Source organism: Ascoidea rubescens (assembly GCF_001661345.1).
Source record: "Ascoidea rubescens DSM 1968 unplaced genomic scaffold ASCRUscaffold_9, whole genome shotgun sequence".
Classification (NCBI taxonomy): domain Eukaryota; kingdom Fungi; phylum Ascomycota; class Saccharomycetes; order Ascoideales; family Ascoideaceae; genus Ascoidea; species Ascoidea rubescens.
The window spans coordinates 52,542-73,506 of NW_017962921.1; the positions used below are offsets into that span (position 1 = coordinate 52,542).

The window sequence follows — 20,965 nt, forward strand, 5'->3', positions numbered from 1 at the left end:
TTTGGTGTGTCTTTCTAAAAAGATCTTTTTTTGTAAAAAAAAATTTATTGCATCAATGATTGAAAGAAAGTTGGTATTAAAAATGATTTGGAAGATGAATTGGATCACAAAAACATGTTTTATCTGTGGATAGCAGACATATTTATAAACAAAGGCATCCACATTAAATGTCATTAAGAAACTTCTGTTTTAGAATATTATGATGAGTGAGTTTGAAAAAAAAAAAAAAAAAATAAAATAAAATAAAATAAGGTAAAGTAAAACAAAGTAAAAAAATAATAAAAAAATCTCAATATAAAACTTCACTTGAAGAAATTAATAGACCAAAAGCTGATTATGAATTGAAAATAAAAGGATTTTCTAATAAAAAAATCCCTAAACTAATAACCAAAACCTTGATTAAAAAATAATAACGAATTTCTTTTATAAAATCAACAAAATAAAAAAATGAAAAAAAATGTTTTGTAATATAATTTTTAATTCAACTTATTTTGATACATTGTTTTTATATGTCAGCTTTTTGTTTTAATGCTTGTTTCATTAAAAGATATTTTTCTTCAAAGTTAATTTCTTTATTACCTGGTATACCACCATATCTTAATACTTCGACTAATGAGTATGAATTAGCAGTTCTATCAGGAGAAATATACGTTAAAGCTCTACCCTTTTCTGAAATGCATATTTTGTGATGATCTCTGAAATTAAATTGGAATGAACCGTTACTTAATTCAAACATCACATAGGGATCATATCTGCTATATCTTCTTAACCATATGTCTTCTTCTCTAGCACTGTGTTCATTTGAGACGTTGCACAAGTTGGTCTTCATATATTTAGCAAAAAACTCAACTATTCCCATTTCTTTTCTCAATTCAAAGGGCATTGAACTTAACTGAAAACTTTTTGCCAGCCAACCTTTAAGTTTGTCCTCGACTATATACCAAAAGTCTTCAGAGTTGGTTAATTTTAAGATTGAGTTGCCATTATTAAACAATACACCGATATCGTTTGAGGATAATTGATAGGAGAAACCATGTTTATTTGAGTAGTCAACCCATTTGCTTATTAGTATTGGTCTCTTGTTGATCACGTAGTTGTCGTCGATTGAAGATCTTAATCTGACTTGCCTTTCAGCTATGTTAATGTTGCTTAAAGTTTCCATGCATTCATTTGCTAATAGTTGGTCTGATTTTTTTTCGAATTTAGAGGAAAAGTTGAATTTTTTTGAAGGTTTTAACATTTTGTTTATAAGAGCTTCTTCGGTTATTCTCTTTGAAGCAGTACCGACCATGACCATTTCTTTATATTTATTTGAAGTGCCACCTGGAGATAGGGATTGGGGCAAAAGTGCTTTTGGTTGTTCTGATTCAAGATCTGATTTTAAGATTTCTATTGGGTTTTTAGGGCCACCGCTCATTAAACCGCCATTCATTTGAGCATTGTAAAAGTTTGCTTCTGCTTCTCTTTTGTCGATGTTATAGTAATAGGAAGGTTCATTTAGTAGTATATCGGTGCTAAGTTGTCTTGGAAAGGAGCCTTTAAACCATTTATAGTGAAGAATATCAGAGAGAGAAGGTCTTTTTAAAGGGTCAAGAGAGAGGATATCCTTTATAAGAATTTTTGCTTCATCTGAGACGTTTTTGTCTTGGGGAAATTGATAATCAGTTGATTTAATTCTTTCGTAAATTAGTTTGACGTCCTTTGATTGAAAAGGGGGTTTACCGAATAATAAAGCGTACATCATTATACCGATTGACCAAGTATCTACTTCGAAGGAGTGACCTTTAATTTTGCCAGTAAGAACTTCAGGAGCAATGTAGTTGGGAGTACCACAGATTGTGTATTTTCTATCTTTTCCAACAGGCAAGACAGCAGCAAGACCGAAATCACCAATTTTGAGGTTCATATCAGCATCAAAGAAGATATTACCAAGTTTAATGTCTCTGTGGATGACTCTTCTATTGTGCATATACTTGATAGCAGCTATGATTTGCACAATCATGAATCTGACTTCAGGTTCAGATAAGTTTTTTCTTTTCTTCAACAAGTCCATAAGGGAGCCATGGGAACAGATTTCTAGAAGAATGTAAACGTTGACATCGTCTTCGAAACAGTCGATAAACTGGACGATGTTTGGATGAGACATTGATTTGTGGATTTTGATTTCAGATAGTAGTTTTGTTTTAGTTTTTTCATTTTTAATTGAGGCCTTTGCAACAGTTTTAGCAGCGTATAGTTTTCCACCATCATCTTTGATTTGGAAGCATCTAGCAAAACCACCTTCACCTAAGAATAAACCTCTTTGGTAATCTTTACCTGTTCTTGTTCTAATGACTGAGGGAGGAGTTTTGCAAAGAGAGGATAATTTTTCCCTTTTTTTCTTTTGTTGTTGTTGTTGTTGCTGTTGTTGTTGTTCCTTTTGTAGGATTTGTTTTGCTTGTTGCTGAGAAGGGAGTTGAGTTTGGTAATGGTTAGTGTTGAGGTTAGCATTTAAACTATTTCTAACGTTTCTTGAGTTGAGGTCTTGAGAAGCAATGACTTGTAGAGGTTGGCCACGCATTTTGGAGAAGTAGGAGGAATTTAGATTTAGAATTAGATTTAGATTTAAGTTTAGAGAGTTGAATAGGAATGAAAATAGATTACGGGGGATGTTGAAAATGAGAGGTGGGTATTCAGATGAATTCCTGATTGAAATGGATTGTTTGGTTTTAAAATCGTTGTGAGTAAAGTTGTTAAAAAATTGGAAATGATTGAGATAGTAAGGATTTCTGTGATTGAATAGATTTATAAGGGAATTAAAGAAGGATATTTTAGGGGGGCTATTGTTGTTGTTATTGAGGTTGAGACTAATAATGTTGGAGGTATTAATGTTAATATTGGAGACAATTTAAGGATTGTTGTCGATATCACTTTGTAAGAAGACGTTTGAGAATACTTTTAAGAATACTTTTAAGAAGTGAGGTATGAGATAAGATAAGTGTTATAAAGAGGGATAAGTAATATAGAGGAGTAGTATTGGTAGTGATGGGGATAAGGATATGGAAAAATACTGAAAACCACAAAAGGGTATAAGTGAGGTATATATCAAGTATAAATCAGGTATTAGAGGGCAAATATCAAAGTAGTATATTGCAAAGTGGATATCGAAAGATTGGATATAAGAGAGAGAACCAGAGAAGAAAACAGATGACAAAAAGAAATAAAAAAAACCGGAACCAAGCGAGGTGAGTTGAGTCGAAGGAACAGATGGAGAATTAAGGGCTAGGGATGGGAAGAAACAAGAAGATATATCAGGAAAAGAAGAGGAACAGAGATGGTTGCAAGAAGAAGAGATGAAAAAGGGATATTAAATATAAAAACAAAAGCAAAGAAGTTTATTTATTTATATTCAAAAGGCCCAGCCAAAAAGCGAACTGCACAGAAAATGAAATGTGTGTTTACATTTTGCCGAATCGGGAAGAGCACCTGCAGCAGCGCCCAATGGGGAAAGAAGTACACAAAGAAGCAAACACTACACAAACAAATTCCCCAATCAGGCATTGTGCATGGCAGAACGTCTGAGTGTGCGCCAGGCAACAGCCTGCACATGCATGTGCCTGGGGCTGCTTTACATCCACAGCGGTGGTACTGCGTAGTGAAGAACCATCGATTGTTGAAATACTCATACCAGCTATTTTGACAGCATCTTTTGATCCTCTTATAGTGCCAATTTGGGCTTCTTTCTCTGTTGGTCCGCATCCGCATCCGCATCCGGGTTACGGCCCGTGGCCAACGCCAAACACCGGGCCTCGACGTCCGGAACTTGTGCGTAGAGCACGCCGTTGGCCGCAAGCGTTTTCCGGCCAGTGTTGTTTGCGACGAAAGTGTCCGGCTCGAGAACACCGACAAAGCACGTGCGGATGCCGTAGCGGAGAATTCGCTCGACACAAGGCGTTTTCCCGCTGAGTCGGTGCGAACAGGGCTCCATCGTGGTGTAGAGCACAGTCCCGACGGGAAGCTTTTGCTCGTCCTGCTCAGAGCTCACCTGCGCAAAGTACTTTTTGATGGCGCACTCCTCGGCGTGTGTGTTTCCTGGTAACTCTCGTGAGTATCCCGTCGCAAGAACCTCGTCGTCCAACACAAGCACCGCTCCCACCGAAAAGGCCCGGTCCGTGTATTCGCACTTCCGGGCCTCCTCCATTGCCGTCTCCATATGCTTCCGGTGCTTTTCCATCGCCCACTCCGGTATTTCCGTCTGGAACTCCCACTGTTCGCCCTCCGTGGAGTCCTTCGTTTTGTATCTGAACGAATGCAACCAAATCTCCAAGTTTCTCACATCTGGATCAGAATATAACTCGTCTTCACACTCTTTGCAGTGCTTTCCATTCAACACCTCTCCATTTTTGTTGCATTTCCCATCTTCAATCTCTCTTTGGTAATACCAACTGTTCTCTGGCTCGCTTTTCCCAAACTTGTCCAATCTCTTTTGCACCAATCTGTAGTCAATCTTGTTTTCCTTTCCCAACGCCTCTCCCCAGACTTTAACATTTGAGTAAATAGGATCATTGGCAATTGGAAACCCCAAATACTGTAAATGAACCCGAATTTGGTGGGTTCTTCCTGTCAATGGCCTGCAAATCACAATACTAGTATCGCTCTCTTTATCGTACGAAACCTTTCGAATATATGTCTTTGCTGTCTTTCCCTTTTCTTCATCCACTTTGTTCAATGTCAACCTTGCATCGTATTTATACAACGGTTTGTCAATCAACACCTCGTTAATCTCCTTCCCATTTTCGTCCATCTTTTTGAAATTCCCCTTCACTTTAGCAATGTATTCCTTCACCAAATCTCGGTTAATAAACTTATTTCTCAACTGCTCTGAATATTCCCCATTCTTGCTCAAGAGCATTATCCCCGATGTCAATCGGTCCAATCTATGCGAAACCAATATATTCATTTTCTTTTCAAACTGAAATATCTCAGATATTGAATTGTATCGATACCTACCAACTGGATGAACTGGTATGCCCGCGGGTTTATTAATAACAACCATATCCTTATTCTCATATATAATCTGAATTTCCTTTGCTGAAACCGCTGGCTCATGTCGATGGATCTTATGTGTAATCAAATCTCCATCTTTCAAAATCGTATCCAATTTCGCTACTTGCTTATTGATTGTAACCTTTCCCTCTTCGATCTTCCTCCGATAATGCTCTCCACTCTTGTCTCGAAATTCTCTTTGAAATACGTCAACAACATTCTTCCCTCTCCATCGTAACTTGCAATACGTATTATACGTATAATAGTATGGGTCGACTTTTCTTAGTTCTTTCCCAATCCTATAGCTCGTATTAATACCCAACTTCTCATCTTCAATTATAACAACTCTATCTTTGCTCAATTTCTCTCCAGCTTTTGAAACCATTCTTTTGAATGCTAATGAAATCCTGTTCATTTACCCAGTAGCCAATCTACCAAATAAATATTCAATTAAATAGACGTCTAGCTAAATATATAGATAAATAATCGATTCTACCCAACACATAATAAAAGAAAACAATTGGTGCTTGAAAAAAAATAACGGAAAAAAAAAAAGTTAAAACGGCCTCTCATTGAATCCTAATAAATACTGAACAGATTTTTAATCAAACTATCTATAATTAACAGTTGATAACTAATAATTAATATATAAAATGGAAATTAATCTTATAAATAAAAACTATCTTGAAGAACAAAGAAATGCTCTCGAAGAATTGGATAGAATCCAACTAGAAATATCTAACAGAATCCAAAGAAATCCAGCTGTTTACGTTGGCTCAACTCAAAATATAGATCATGGTGTTTTAAATCAAAATAATAAAAGGCCTGTAAAAGAAGTCCTACTCCAACAACACGAAATTAATTCATTCATTAAAAGATACAAAAAAAATTCATTATATTTAAGCAATTTTTATCTCAAAAACTCAAATGATTTTCCCCATCACATTGATTCAGAATATGAAATTGATAAATTAAATCATCAAATTTCCTTTATATCTGATCCAAATTACAGCTTTGAAAATTTTGATCTCCTTTACAGAAACATTCAGAAAAATTATCTATTCAACACTCATTCTCAAGATGGCAATCACAACTTGTCATTGCTATTTTCAATGGGTTCATCAAATTTATCCAAAAAAGATCTTCAAAATACAAACATAACAAAAGACATTTTCAAAAAAAATATTGCAAAATCAGAAATTAAAAAAAAAAGTATATTAAGTGCTTTTAGTTCAGATTTATCTCTTGATTCCATTTTTTCTTTGGAAGAAAACTATGGCAAATATCTTGATTTAATTCAATTTCATGAAATTTTTTTAAATCTACCGGGCCTATCAAATCATTTCAATGACGACGAAAGATTTAGTATAACATATCTAAAATATTTGGAATTCTACTATAAAGTTGATAAAAATACCTATAACGACTATTACAAAGCCATTAATAGACATTCCCATGAGTATATTGATTATATTAACCAGTTATCAGATTATTTGGTCAAGTTTATATTCAAAATAAAACCATTGTCAAATCCAGACAGGATAATTAAAAATTTAAAAAGTCAATTTGAAGAAAAATGGGTAAAGCAAATAAACCAGAATTCGTACAATTCCAGTAGTAATGATAATGGTGATAATAATAATAATAATAATAACGAAAGCGATAACAAATTATTTTGTAAACCTTGTAATAAACTATTTAGCAAGGAAACAGTTTTCAATGGGCATTTGAATGGGAAAAAACATAAGAAAAATGTTCAAAAGCTCAAAGGCTCAAACAATGCTCAGTTGAACGAAATTGAAAAAGAATTGTGTCTTGAAGAGTTTTTGATAAACGAAATCACTCAATTGTTAGAAAGACAGCGTCAAGACACAAAATTGAATGTTGAAAGAAAACAGGCATTAACCAATAAAGAAAGGTTTGAAGAAATAGAAGATTTACTAAAAGAAGATACTGTCGGTGATAATGAACTAAAATTGTTTGATTCTGATTATTTAAACGAAGAGCTGTTGGACAAAACAAATGAGGATAGTGAATCTGATGAAGAGAATGTGCCCAATCCACTTAACTTGCCGTTGGGATTTGACGGGAAACCAATACCATATTGGTTATGGAAATTGCAGGGACTTGACAGAGAATTCAACTGCGAGATTTGTGGGAATTTGAAATACAAAGGCAGAAAAGCATTTGAAAAACATTTTATGGAAGCCAGACATACCCATGGGTTGAAGTGTCTTGGTATCCAAAAACCATCGTCGGTGTTTAAGGGTATTACAAGCATCGATGAAGTGAGTAAGTTATGGAGTAAAATAAAATACGAAAATCGTATTAAGGACTCACTTAAAGAAAATACTGTTGAAGTTGAAGATGAAGAAGGCAACGTTATGACAGAGAAGGTGTACAATGATTTGAAAAAACAGGGGCTTATTTAGTTAATTAAAATTCAAAAACTCTACAAGTGAATGAAACAATCAAGCGACTATTAGCGTTGGTTGATTGTTTTTGGTTTTATTCATTAGAACGTTTTCAATAAATGTGATGCAAAACAGGATTTAATATGGTAGATTTATATGGATGTGATTATTACTACAAACTTTTCTACAATGGTTAAAAACTTTAGAAAATCTGGTTGTTTTTTCTTCGGAGGTCTCTTTAATTAGGACAAAACTGCTGTGGTGTACCATGTCATCAGGAAATGTTTGTTATTTCGCTGATATATAGTTGAGTAGAAAATATGGATCAATAAATTATTTAAAGATTGTCTAATCAACTGTACTATGCATCTTCTGTGGTTTGTAGGGGGGGTTGAAAAATAAAACGTTGACCCATCGGAGTGGTGTCGAGTCAAATTTTCGCTGCAAAAAGAAACCGGACGAGGGTTTATCAACAGTGGGAACAATTCAGACAGATTCAGAATATCTAGAAATCTAGAAGAATTAGCTGGCAATTGAGATGACTGAAGTTGTATGTACATATTTATTGTGATATAGAGAAATAGAAGAAAAGGAGTGGGCCCTTTGCTAACTAATAGTGGATAGATACAACCTAAGAAAGTCGTGTATTGTGGTATTTGTTCATTGCCTTGCGACTACTGTGAGTTTGGTGGATCATTTCCGCAGTGCAAGAACTGGATGGTGAACAATAACCATTCAGATTTATATGAAAAATACTATGTGAATAACCAATCGTCTCTATCGGTTGAAAAACAACAAGCTTTGGAGAAAGATTTACAAAAATTAGAGATCAAAGAGGCGAAGAAGGCTCAAAGAATCTTGGAGAAAAAACTATCCTCGAAAATCATAATTAAAAAAATTGAACGAACTAAGAGAAAGAAAGTTGTCTCAATTTCAGGGTTGGAAGTGTTTGAAATCGATATCAAGAAGTTGTCCAAAACGTTTTCAAGTAAGTTCGCAACCGGATGCAGCGTCGTTAAAAATGCAGAGAAAAAAGACGATATTGTTATTCAAGGAGACTTGGGAGATGAGTGTGAAGAGTATATCTTGAAGCTATTGAAGGAAAAGGGGCTAACAGACATCCAAGTGGAGCAGATTGAAGAAAAGAAGAAGAAGAAACAACAGCAACCACTCAAATAAGCTGTGAATGATCACCAGTGAATGGTTTTGTATTCCACAGCACTCAAGACATTAAACCGGTAAATAGATATGAATGAACATAACAAGAACCATGTTTGTGGAACAACAAAGTCTAAGCGGCACCAATGACTTTTTGCAGCTATATGCGCATACGTGCTGGTAGTTGTAGTGAATCGCGTTATAATACATCAAATGTCTCACTGAGTTCCGAGCTAGAAATCCGGTTGCGCCAATGCTCGGTTTCTGGAATAAATACAAATTTTATTTATAGCTCTTGGAAAATGCCCATTATCTTAATTCTTTCTAAAACCCTTCATAGACGGTTTTGGCAAATCAATAAGAATAATGGGATACAAGATATTACGAATAGTGAAGTGATTTGATTCCTAATTGAATTTATGGGAATTTTAAGCAATGAAACAAGTGGCCGCTTGATTTGTTACAATAATAAATATAGCTCTAGTTTATTTGATAAATGAGCTATTCAAAAAACATTTAAGTTTCAATATTGATAAATTGATAGGTTCTGTTATTGTTTTAAAATGACAATACAGTTCAGTGCTCATTGCATCGATTTTAAACCAATTATCTTCAGTAGAAGTCAACCCCTATTTAGGGGAGTTTTAAATAAATAAACAATTTGATTTTTTTTTTGAGAAAAGCTATCTTCGAATATAAGTAGGACGGGTGTTATTTATTAACAACCAATAGGTCCAGTTTTTGGTGCTGAATAACTGCTGTCAGATTGAATCGAATTTTCAAACCAACTCAAATGACAAATTTGAATCTGCAACTGTGCCAATTTGCTGAATACAAACAACCAAACATTCCAAACCCTGGTGATACCTTTATTTCCAAAGCAGATGTGATGCAAAAGATTAAAAATGAATGGTCGCAAAAAAATGGAGTCGGGTTGTGTATTAAATACAACGACAAATACAGAATGGTATTCAAATGCCAATTCCATGGCACAAAAGTAATTACACCAGAGAGTTCAAAACGCCAAAGAAATTCTAAAAAACTTGGATGCAAGTTTGAAATCAAAGTGAAATTTGTCAAGCTGCTTCAACTGTGGCAAGTGGTAGAAGGCCACAACACACACAATGGACATCTGTATCTATTGTACAAAGAAGACCAGACTATGCTACGAAAACGTTCACCAGAAGTGAAGAGAATGATTCAGCAAATGGTTAATGCTGGCAAGTATGACACTGCTACTTTGTACAATCTAATTCGACATCATTTTAATATCCCAATAATAAAAAAGGATTTATTAAACGACATTGCTGCTGCAAAACGTAAATTGAAACTGTCAACACCAACTGATGCAAATAGTGGTCTTTGATATATACCACTAATTGATGAAATCCTAAATTATTATTCATGCACTACAAATTGTGCAATTACGAATTCAATATTTATTGCAATGATATGTTTTTGTTAGATGATATTTTATTAGTTTGATAATAGTTTGTATATTGCTGCCCGAGTGAATGACATTGCATCACCAACAGCTACATTTATGTTTCTTTACTCCTTATATCTTATATGCTTTATATACCTATCGCAAGATTGTGATTCTCTAATAAATCATTATCAAGCTTTGAAATCACAAATGTTGCGTCATCGTGCACGACCCGCATCTGTGGTTTACTTTGTTGCTTTTTGACCTCATTTTTTTACCCAACAAATGGCACCAAGCTGCTGAACAATTTTGTCAGCGGGACATTTTTGGTATGTGTGTGCGTGATCACACTCTAATACCTCGTGACTCTGAGCACGTAGTGGGAGGTTTTTTGACCAGGCGCATCTCAGCCATTTCAGGGTCCCATGTTGCTGGTGTTGTTCACAGCATTATATCTTCATGAACATATAATCAGCAATAATCAGCAACAGCAGCCTCACAGAGTTTGTATTTAAAAGGGGGAGCTTCCTGTGTTTCAGCTTTTTCATTTTATTTTCCTAGAACTCAAACAATTTGATCGTATTCCATATTTACAGATTTCAAAATGGATCAAGAAAAAAGCTACGAGTCGGTTCCTTTGATTTCCTCAAACCCATCTTCAAGCTCTGCCACAACTTCAATAAATCTTTCTCACAACGAGTCCTCAAATTTATCTTCTACTTTAAAATCAACAATTTCCTCAAGCAGTATTCATTTGTTTTTATTAACATTTAATTGCGGGAAAAATCCAAATTTATTTCAGAAGAACAACACTCTATTAAATGAGTTGGCCAAAAAATTACCAGCTTCTCCCTCGTCTTTTTTCGTTTTCAGCTTTCAAGAAATTTGTTCAGTTTTAGAAAGTTTGGTGGATTACGAACAAGTTAATTCCTATTTGAAAAATGTCACTGATATCTTGATTGAATTTTTAAGTGAACATTACAACTTGAGTTTTGATAAAATTGCTTCAAATTTCATTGGTGCAATCGGCTTGATTGTTTTATCTCCATTTAAAGACAATTTTAAGAATCTAACATTAAATTATGGGAAATTTTCAACCGGTTATTTATTTTCAAGTTTAAAAGGATCTTGTGGCATTAGGCTATCATTCAATCTTAATACCACCAAAAATGAAAAGACGATTTTAACATTTTTAGCCTGTCATTTAACTGCAAATGAGGGGTCACTTAATTGGGAAAAAAGAAATAAAGATCTTCAGTACATCTTCAATTATCTTAAATTCGACGATAGTTTCACCTCATTAATCGACGATTCGCACTGTTTTATAATGGGGGATTTAAATTACAGAGCCACTGCTAATATTTTTAATATCAATGATATTGCTAATATTAATTTCAATGATTTGGATATCCCCAATCTACCCTTGAATACAATTTTAAATTTGAAAAATCAGTATAATAATAACTTGCTAGATAATTATGACCAGTCATTTTTCAATAGAAAGGATGAATTGACTATTTCTAAGAATAACAATAAAATATTATCAAATTTTGATGAGCCACCGATAAATTTTAAACCAACATACAAATTCATTATCAATTCCAATGAGTATACAAAAAAAAGAATCCCATCATGGTGTGATCGAATATTATATTTATCGTATCAGAATAACGATAATAGAGAAGTAATTTCGAGCTATGATTCAGTTCCAAATGTTCATTTATCTGACCATAAACCAGTTTATTTGGATATAACCATTCCAAACACACCTCCATTGATTACTGTACCATTATCATTAAGTAGCACAATTGCTTCTACTAGTTCAACTAGGTCTATTGCTTCAATTGCTACAACTGGCACAGCTGGTACAACTAGATCGCTTTCAAGACCATTAACCCCATACAACAACGGATATATTCAAACTGCTTCTATTTTGAACTTTACTACAGATTCGATTATTGGATATGCATTATATGCAATAGAAACAACTAAAGGTAGATTTTTCTTTGGTGTTTTTCTTTTAACTATTTTACTTATATCATATTTCAGATCTTTTTTCTTATAAGCATTGAGATTAAGAATATTTATTAAAACTAAAATGAAATAAAATGAAATAAATGAAATAAAATGAATATGGATATAGATATGAATATGAATATGAATATGAATATGAATATTATTACTAGCATAGTTTATGTCTTCCAACCTATATAGTATATAGTATACATTATATAGCTCAATCTCATACCGTATAATAAACCAAGAATTTCGTTTAGTTTATTAGCTTTTTGATATGATCATCAGTAACCTCATAACATGTTGGTAGTTTTTTTATGATATTATCGGGATATAATTGAGGAAAGTGCTGTTTAATCAAACGCATCATTTCCTTATACAAGAGATACTGCCCATAACCAGATAAATGTAAACCGTCACTTGTCAAGGTACTATTGTAGTTGTCTATCATGATACTTCTCAAATCTAAGAAAGGAATGTCATTTTGTTCACAAAGTTCTCTTGCCTGGTTATGATATTGAAGAACCAAGTCGTTGTCTAAATTGTAACCCTTTTGAACGTCTTCATAGCACATCTTGCTAAAGATTTCAGGAAAATAAACAGGAGAGCCAATGATGATTAAATTTATGTTTTTTTCTTTTATGAGCTTAATCATTTTGACAAAGTTGCTCCTGACGTCTTTCAAGGATAAGTAAGCATTGTCTTGTGTTGAAGCATCGTTAGTTCCTCCACTAATGATGATCAATTTCAAATTCTTAACAAACTCATCGTTGTTTAATAAGCTCTCCAAAAGCAACGATATATGGGATGTGTTGTACCCACCAAAACCTCTTTGAACAATATCTAATTTTCTTGTGTAAACATGAGCCAAAGCTGAGCCAAAGGTGAAATGGATCTGTTGATTGAAATACTCGGCTTCATTTTGGTTGATGTGATTTTTGTCATTGGGGGTGCTATCAGTTGGAGATTCGTGAGAATATGGCAACTGGTTGTAGCAAAATTCCATCAATGAGTCGCCGAGTAGTAGGAGCTTATCGTAGTTGATCAAATCGACCTTGCTGGGGCTGGAGAGTGTCATGTTGGACTGGAGATTTGCTAATTACTAATTTGTGCGATCCACTCGAGGAAAGTGCCCAACGCATTGTGTTTAAATATTGCAAGCACACAGCAGCTGTAGAAGCCGGTTTTTTCATGTGCTTTTCCAACAGGCTCCAGCTGCTCGCCGATAAGCGTCTCCACAGCTCTTCCTTTCGACTTTCTCAAAGTCCATGATTCCACGCCCGATGCGGTTTTTCCGGCCCTCCCGGTTGTGACGGCCGCGGATATTTGCCGGGCGTTGCCGAGGCCGGCCACATCGTGCAACAGAAAACAATAAAAAATGATGTTATAATATACCTATTGGACTTGATGCTTCTTGCAAACTTGACAACACCCAAGATACCCCAGTTATTGGTTGGTTTTGACTCGTTCCTTAGTCGAAACAATGCTCAATTGAATACCAAATTACATCCATCGATATGTCTTCCAGTATGCTCTTGTTTGGTTTTCAGTGATATAAACACATCAACAACTGTCTTCTATCCTATCCATTCATCTGAATCTGCATTCACAAAATAATAACTGCTTTGACTCACTTACACAATGGATATCAATCAACTGTTTTGGAGACAGTATCACAACAATGATGCAAATAAAGTTCAAGTGATACCATCCCAGAAATATCCCATTGACAAGCTTCCTTTTGAGTTGGTCAAGGCAATATTCAATCAATTGCCAATGGACATATTGTGGCTATTCAGCTTATCCAACAGCAATGTGATTACGTTTGCAGCATCATCATTACTATTCAGAGGCAACAAATGGCCCATAATCACTAGTTTATATGAACTTGGACTATCCATCAGAATACAACATTTGCTAGGGCAATAAAACGACCACTTTTCTATCTCACGGAAACGGTGCGGTTTCTACAAGTGGGAAGAACAAGTACCAATTTGTAATTTCAAATTGAAGTTATTTTTATTCCACTCGAGTGGCTGAATAATTTACTAATTACAATGCCATTGAGTGCGATTTTAAATGCTCTCCATTAACAGTGCCTGTCAGTTGAAATTGACAAAATTCTAGTGACATGTACAGACTGTTTTTACATTAGTATTTTGTTATCATAAACGGACAGGCACTCCTAAAATAGGTTATCCAGCAGTAAATTTCTAAAAACAGGATCTTCATATCCGCACTGTCTCCGTAAGACGGAAAATTGACCTAGTAATAATCCGTTGTGACCTTTGATAACCGATTTCCGGCGGTTAGTTACGAGTTAATAAGTTTCCGAGAATTCGTTCTAACCGTTCAAATCCGGATGCAACGTTCGAATCAATTAACTCAATTCTTTGATTTAAATCATTGATGTGAGATGCGTTTGGTGGAATATCAAGTGTCTCTTCGGTATCACTGCCTGTGCTTTTGACGTGAATGCTGTCAGTTTGACAGTCGTCGAATGATGGGTAGAGATTTCTTCTAGTGCTCATGACTATTAGACTTCTCTCTTCTACTGTTTCGTTGTTTTATTTGCTTTCTATATAGCTAGTTAGTGGTCATATTTATATAATCTGATTTCTAATATTCACCAAGACATTTATGTGTTGAATGTTTTTGCTTAAACACAGTTCTCGTTTCAGAATTGGTTAAGTCTTATATATTTCGTTTGAGGCAACGGACCACAATGACCTCACAACCGTCCGAGTTCGGATTGTGTTTTGCGGCCCGTGGGCGTGGTTTCAACGCTTATCTTTATGTCTTTGATTTATGTCTCTAAATCACATCTCTTAATTATATATCCTCAAGCTCATCGATAGTTACAAAGTACGATTCGGGTAGCTTTTTGGCAAAATTTTCTGGATGCAAATCTGGAAGCTCGTTCTTGATTATGCTCAATAATTCCTTGAAAACGAGATATTGACAATAACCAGACAAATGAATTCCATCGCTAGTCAAGTTTTCATCATAGCTTGACATGAGTGCATTCAAATCCAAGAAAGGAATTCCATGGATTTTGCAAATGCGTCCTAAATTACTGTTATAACTCTCGATTATGCTGTTGTCCAAAAAATAGCCATTTTCCACATCAGCTAGACAGTATTTCTTGAAGATCTCGGGATAGTATTTGGGCAATCCAAACACAACTAGCTTGATTCCCCTTGCTTTGACCATTCTGATAATTTCCTTGATGTTTTTAATATAATCAGGCAACGCACATTGAACATTTTTACAGGTGGAAGAATCATTAGTGCCAACTGTTAAGATCATTAATTTCAAATTCTCGGTGAGATTATTCTTCTCAAACAATTTCTTTAGTATTATTTTCAAGTGTAACGAATTGTATCCTGCAAATGCTCGATGAATGATGTCCAATTTTCTTGAGTAAACATCAACTAAACCAGAGCCCAAGGTAAATTGATTATTTTTTTTTGTAACATCATTTTCGTTATCTAAAATTGCGTATTCATGAGATATGGGCAACTGTCTAAAGCAAAACTCCATTAAGGAATCACCAAACAATAAAATTTTATCATAGTCTAATATATTATCTGTAACAGTCATTTTGGTTTGCAATTGGCAAAATAACAGGGGAAAGAAAAAAAATTATCTTCTAGCATATACAAGTTGCGAATTCATATATATATATCTACTGCAGCTTATGTTAGCTAATCATATCAGTATCATCATTAGTAATAATCAGTAGATAAGAAATCACTTGTCTTATTTGGGTACTTTCCGAGATAAACTTGTCAATGAATTAGGCAGTTTAAGGAGATCTTAAAAGCGATTTCTTATTGGTCAAAATTTTACAGCTGAACTTTTAAATTGTTTTTTGTTTGTTTTTGAATAAAGTATAATCGATATAATTTTTATGACTCTTGAAACCCGTTCTACCTTTCAACTTCCTTCTTCCACTAAAAGTTTTCATTCAAGCCTTCAGAAAGACATTAATTATTTTGAAGCAATTGTCATCCACATATTCCAACTCAAGGTGTAAATGGTACTTTTAAGATACCCACAAAAGTTGATGGCCTGCAAACCCCAAAAATGAGCACGCGGTAAATTTAGGCACGGCTCGATAAAAAAGTCCCTTTTATTCACTTCCTGTTTTCTCAATTAGTATTTCAAAGGTGCGCTTTAGAGCCCTACCAAAACGCTTCTAAAACCCCTCTCAAAACGAAGATGGCACAAATTTCATTTCCAAGTGTCAACAAAAACATGTTTATTCTTCCATTTTGAGATCCAAAAAAGGAAGACTTGCTGCCAATTGTCTAACAACCGATGCTCCCCTAATTGTAGTTTTGCTAATTTCAACTAAACATTAGGAATGATCATAATTCCGATTTGCCATTTTTCTCTCTGACTTGGGTAGCTTGTCTGCTAAATAACGGCTGTATTGAATATATGCCTGGGTCAATGAATAACAATCCATCAAACAGTTTTCATAGAAAAAAAGTGACTTCAAATGAGTATCAAAAATAGCTTCCATCAGAAACCAACACAAGAACACCTTCCTCTTTGATATATATTTCCAGTAAATATCCTTCTTCCACAGAAAAAACAAGAAATCGACCAAAAAAGCAAGAACTGAAGATAATAATAATTATTTTCTACTTTCAGCAGGTGAATCCCACTTACCAAATCAGGCAACTGCTCTTGTAGCACGTTTTCAACTGGCAAATTCATTTTGACTCACTTTCATACTACTTTTCCTTGCAAAACGAATCCGTTATTCTAAGTTGGCTGGGCTTGTTATATCATGAGGATCATAAGAGCCTGGTGAACTTCATTATACCAATTAGTGGAGTTCTTATTATAAACGTGCTTGAAGTTTATTGCATGTATCTAAGCTTTAAAAAGCATTTTTTTTTTTTATTGAAAAATTTCCCACTAAAAACATACCAGAAACATCTAGGTACATATTCTCACCGTTCTGGCTCCGTTAAAACTCTTAATCCGAAATTAGGTTTTTGATTTTGGCCAAATTAACTATTATTTTTTTTTTCTTCTAGCTTTTTTTCTTTATCACCACTTTATTCAACTTATTCGAATTTATTCTCGCTACTAACAATTGAATTGGTAATGATGTTGTTTTTATTTCGCTCACATTTTATGATTTCTATAGGTCTTTATAATTAATATTCTATATCGATCGGTTTTGTATATAAGCTCGATGTTTTCTGTTGTCTATTTGAAAGAATTATTACTGTTTTATTTTTATATGGTTATATTTCATTGAGATCAATCTAGTAATTCAACAATTTAATTACAATCCATTATTCTATTTAGTAATTAATTCAATAGCTATTTCAAAATGGTTTATGCACTTCATGATTTTGATTATCTATTTGGACTTACCATAGTTTTTGCATTCTTGGATGCATGGAACATTGGTGCAAATGATGTTGCAAACTCTTTTGCTTCTTCTGTTTCCTCCAGATCGTTAACATATCCCCAGGCAATGATTCTAGCAGCAATAGCAGAGTTTTTGGGTGCAGTTTTAGCTGGTTCAAGAGTTGCCGATACCATCAGAACCAAAATTTTAGACGTTTCTTATTATGATAAAACACCTGCTGTGTTGCTTTTGACAATGACTTGTGCATTAATTGGTTCATCTACCTGGTTAACAATTGCAACCAAAATTGGTATGCCAGTCTCAACCACTCATTCTATTGTTGGTGGTATCATCGGTGCCGGTATTGCTGCTGGTTCTGATATCCATTGGGGATGGGAAGGTTTTTCACAAATTGTCGCTTCTTGGTTTATTGCACCATTAATTGCAGGTGGTTTTGCTGCAATCATTTTCTTGATTTCTAAATATGCTGTTCTTGAAAGAAAACATGCATTGAGAAATGCTTTGTTTTATGTTCCATGTTTAGTTTATTTTACTTTTTCAATTTTGACCATGTTGATTGTTTGGAAAGGTGCTCCACAATTAAAACTAGATAAATTATCCACAGGAACGATTATTGCTGCCATCTTTGGTGTTGGTGCTGTTGCTGCTGCTATTTACATGATAATTCTTTTTCCATTTTTCAAAAGAAAATTAGTTTATGAGGATTGGAGATTAAGAAAATGGGAAATAATCAAAGGGCCATATTATTATTTCAAGTCAACTGATGATATCCCACCAATGCCTGCTGGTCATCATTTGACCATTGATTACTACAAGGGTAGACGTTATGATGATGGTGCAGTTCCTGAAAATAATAATGATCCCGAAGTAGTTGCTCATAATTCATCCACTGAATTTAAACAATCCTCATTATATAATAAAGAAGAAAATGCTTTGAATAAGAATTTTGATGATATTGAGGTTACTGATCATGACGTCAACCATGAATCTAAATTGGAAGAAACCTTAACTACTAAACAGCTTTGGTTTAAGTTATTAAAGAACCCATTAAAATGGCCCAAGTTGATTTGGTTAGTTTTCATTCATGGTATCACTCAGGATATTATCTCTAATCAAGTTCATGATAAAGGTGTATTAGCTGGTAATTTGAAAAATGTTCATGTTGCCTCTAAGATTTATGATAATAAAGTCGAATATCTTTTTTCAATTTTACAAGCTGTCACTGCTACTGCAATGTCCTTTGCTCATGGTTCAAATGATATCTCTAATGCTGCTGGTCCATTGTCAACTGTTTATTTAGTCTGGAAATCCAATGCTGTTGCATCCAAATCCGATGTTCCAATTTGGGTTTTATGTTTTACTGCTTCAGCATTAGTTATTGGTTTATGGATTTACGGTTATCATATTATGGGTAATTTAGGTAATAAATTAATCTTACAATCACCATCCAGGGGTTTTTCGCTAGAATTGGGCACTGCTATTACAGTTGTCTTAGCTTCTCAATTAGCCATTCCAGTCTCTACAACTCAGTCAGCAGTAGGTGCCACAGTAAGTGTTGGGTTGTGTAACAAAAGTTTGAAATCTGTTAATTGGAGAATGGTCTTGTGGATTTATTTGGGATGGATTATTACATTACCTTCTGCTGGATTAGTCGCTGGTATCATTATGGGTATCATTATCAATGCTCCAAGATGGAGTGGTGTCTACGGTCTCTCCAATTAGATAGCAAAACCAGATTAATTTCACTACGAAATCGCATTTGCCTATAGAGTATTTTTGTTAGCACATCAGCCATTTTAGTTTTTTTTATATTTCTATATTTGCCACTTTCTGTATAAATTTTTGAATTGTGAATACCACACAATAAAATAAAATTTTCTTTTCACTCTAATTGCACCCTTGACTAATTTAAAATTCAGCCTTCTGCTCTCATGTTCAATGTGAAGACCATATGAATGTATATTCAACAATCAATTACTAGTCATCTCATGTAGAGTATAAACTAAAATAGTGAGGTGTGTAATTTCCTTCCGTGTTAGGAAGTTAAAATACACACACAGAACAGAATTTTCTAAGTTTCGGGTCTTTTCGACTGGCTTTTTAATAATATGTCAAAATTTTAGTCTGCAGTGATGGATATTGTGTTGGTTGCAGACCATTATTGATGTCTTTGAGCAATGCAAAATAGCTCTCAACCAACCAATTTGTCTTGATAAAACGTCTTCTCAAAGATCCAAACAGTTACTTTCCAGATTCTTCCCAATTGGGACAGATCAGAGATTTCCTTTCTGAGAAACTGCACCAAATTGGTGGAAACTAAGACGCAAGCCAAGAGAATTCACTTTGGAGGACAAAACCCTATTCCATAAAGCTGGACATAAAAATTGTGTTTTTTGTTGTTTGGAAGAACCACAAACAAGATTGGAAACGAAATCTGTGATTGTTTTGTTCAGATAAAATAGTCTTAATGGTCTTGGATCTAGGAACCTAAATAAAAAACAAACACACTTTAGTGATTTTGAGTTGCTTTATTGTTGTCTCAAAAGCCGGAAAATAAAGCTTAGATCTGACCCAAAGCAGTGAGAGTTAGTGCTATTTTTTGGTCTTAGGCATTTCGTTTTTCTTGGTTCCGCTCCCTTAATAGTTCAATAGTTGAAATGACAAGAATTCAGCTCTTGTAAAAGTATTTTACTGCATTTCATCCCAAAAGCAACAAACGAGTAGCTGTACGATAAACGTACTAAGAAAGAAATCAATTGTTTGAAATTTGTAAATAGATTTTAATGTTTGAGAGATTTTAATTAGAATTATTTTAGGTTTGAAAATTGCAACGGTCATGTCTGATTTGTTAATTATCAATCATATGAAATTCTTTCAGAATATAATTTTGGTCTTTTTCTATCCGATCTATAAAGTTTTTTTTGAATATAAGAGAATAAACTTGAAGTTTATCCCAAACTGGCCAATAACATTGCAATCTGAAATTGATATTATTTGACAATCGCATTTATATTTTATTAAAGCTTCTTTCAAGAGGCCCAACAGAGATGTATTGTTTTAGAATTCCAAAAATTCAGACGAGCGAAAACTGCAGCGGATTTGATTTGAAAATGATCTTGAAGACGAAAATATATTTTAATTCGGTTGAAGAAAATGGTAATTAACTAAATTACAATACTATTTTAGCTCTTGAATCTGACATAAAACATACATCTACTTGTTGTTCAAACTGCTCCTATTTTTTTTGAAAGAAATGTTGCAAATCAACAAAACAGAATGGATAGATGCTTTCTGTTACGATCCACGAAATCGTAAGAAACCCCAAAAACCTGACTTATTTCCTTTGCTTGACAATAATTTATAGTTATTTTATGCATTTGAATTTTTTTTCCAGTGGCACTTTTCCTTTGAAGTAACACAATATTTTCATTGAATATCCTTTTCTTTTGTAACTTTACTTTTTAAACTTCTTATTATGACTTTGGTTATTGGAAAAAAAATACTCAAAAATGGCTAAATAAAAGTGAT

At 34.1% G+C, this 20,965-nt stretch overlaps 11 protein-coding genes across 11 annotated transcripts; 6 read left to right on the top strand and 5 right to left on the bottom strand.

Annotated features, from left to right (window-relative positions):
• Nucleotides 1-505: 505 nt before the first annotated feature.
• On the bottom strand, nt 506-2,560 carry CDC5 (polo kinase CDC5; the record flags this gene model as incomplete). The annotated part of the gene is made up of 1 exon (XM_020190691.1): nt 506-2,560. The coding sequence occupies one exon, from the start codon at nt 2,558-2,560 to the stop codon at nt 506-508; it is 2,055 nt and encodes a 684-aa protein (XP_020046325.1).
• Nucleotides 2,561-3,580: 1,020 nt separating this feature from the next.
• Nucleotides 3,581-5,527, bottom strand: RIB2 (bifunctional DRAP deaminase/tRNA pseudouridine synthase RIB2). The gene has a single exon (XM_020193516.1). It carries the CDS (start codon nt 5,408-5,410, stop codon nt 3,698-3,700), a length of 1,713 nt encoding a protein of 570 aa, XP_020046326.1. The 5' UTR covers nt 5,411-5,527; the 3' UTR covers nt 3,581-3,697.
• A 132-nt stretch (nt 5,528-5,659) lies between these two features.
• Nucleotides 5,660-7,759, top strand: PRP9 (SF3a splicing factor complex subunit PRP9). Its single transcript, XM_020193517.1, has one exon. It carries the CDS (start codon nt 5,679-5,681, stop codon nt 7,455-7,457), a length of 1,779 nt encoding a protein of 592 aa, XP_020046327.1. The 5' UTR covers nt 5,660-5,678; the 3' UTR covers nt 7,458-7,759.
• A 100-nt stretch (nt 7,760-7,859) lies between these two features.
• On the top strand, nt 7,860-8,909 carry TMA22 (Tma22p). The gene has a single exon (XM_020193518.1). It carries the CDS (start codon nt 8,157-8,159, stop codon nt 8,616-8,618), a length of 462 nt encoding a protein of 153 aa, XP_020046328.1. The 5' UTR covers nt 7,860-8,156; the 3' UTR covers nt 8,619-8,909.
• Nucleotides 8,910-8,939: 30 nt separating this feature from the next.
• Nucleotides 8,940-10,289, top strand: ASCRUDRAFT_76553 (uncharacterized protein). Its single transcript, XM_020193519.1, has one exon. The coding sequence runs from the start codon at nt 9,391-9,393 to the stop codon at nt 9,961-9,963; it is 573 nt and encodes a 190-aa protein (XP_020046329.1). The 5' UTR covers nt 8,940-9,390; the 3' UTR covers nt 9,964-10,289.
• A 220-nt stretch (nt 10,290-10,509) lies between these two features.
• INP54 (phosphoinositide 5-phosphatase INP54) lies at nt 10,510-12,289 on the top strand. Its single transcript, XM_020193520.1, has one exon. It carries the CDS (start codon nt 10,628-10,630, stop codon nt 12,086-12,088), a length of 1,461 nt encoding a protein of 486 aa, XP_020046330.1. The 5' UTR covers nt 10,510-10,627; the 3' UTR covers nt 12,089-12,289.
• Nucleotides 12,290-12,340: 51 nt separating this feature from the next.
• On the bottom strand, nt 12,341-13,084 carry ASCRUDRAFT_23866 (SGNH hydrolase; the record flags this gene model as incomplete). The annotated part of the gene is made up of 1 exon (XM_020189810.1): nt 12,341-13,084. A coding segment is annotated over one exon (744 nt), but the record flags the coding sequence as incomplete, so codon positions are not given.
• A 373-nt stretch (nt 13,085-13,457) lies between these two features.
• On the top strand, nt 13,458-14,317 carry ASCRUDRAFT_76555 (uncharacterized protein). Its single transcript, XM_020193521.1, has one exon. It carries the CDS (start codon nt 13,681-13,683, stop codon nt 13,966-13,968), a length of 288 nt encoding a protein of 95 aa, XP_020046332.1. The 5' UTR covers nt 13,458-13,680; the 3' UTR covers nt 13,969-14,317.
• Nucleotides 14,318-14,721: 404 nt separating this feature from the next.
• On the bottom strand, nt 14,722-16,106 carry ASCRUDRAFT_155519 (SGNH hydrolase). Its single transcript, XM_020189348.1, has one exon. The coding sequence runs from the start codon at nt 15,640-15,642 to the stop codon at nt 14,872-14,874; it is 771 nt and encodes a 256-aa protein (XP_020046333.1). The 5' UTR covers nt 15,643-16,106; the 3' UTR covers nt 14,722-14,871.
• Nucleotides 16,107-16,343: 237 nt separating this feature from the next.
• Nucleotides 16,344-16,626, bottom strand: ASCRUDRAFT_76557 (uncharacterized protein). Its single transcript, XM_020193522.1, has one exon. It carries the CDS (start codon nt 16,568-16,570, stop codon nt 16,403-16,405), a length of 168 nt encoding a protein of 55 aa, XP_020046334.1. The 5' UTR covers nt 16,571-16,626; the 3' UTR covers nt 16,344-16,402.
• Nucleotides 16,627-17,395: 769 nt separating this feature from the next.
• ASCRUDRAFT_8809 (inorganic phosphate transporter) lies at nt 17,396-19,159 on the top strand (the record flags this gene model as incomplete). The annotated part of the gene is made up of 1 exon (XM_020194984.1): nt 17,396-19,159. The coding sequence occupies one exon, from the start codon at nt 17,396-17,398 to the stop codon at nt 19,157-19,159; it is 1,764 nt and encodes a 587-aa protein (XP_020046335.1).
• Nucleotides 19,160-20,965: the final 1,806 nt, after the last annotated feature.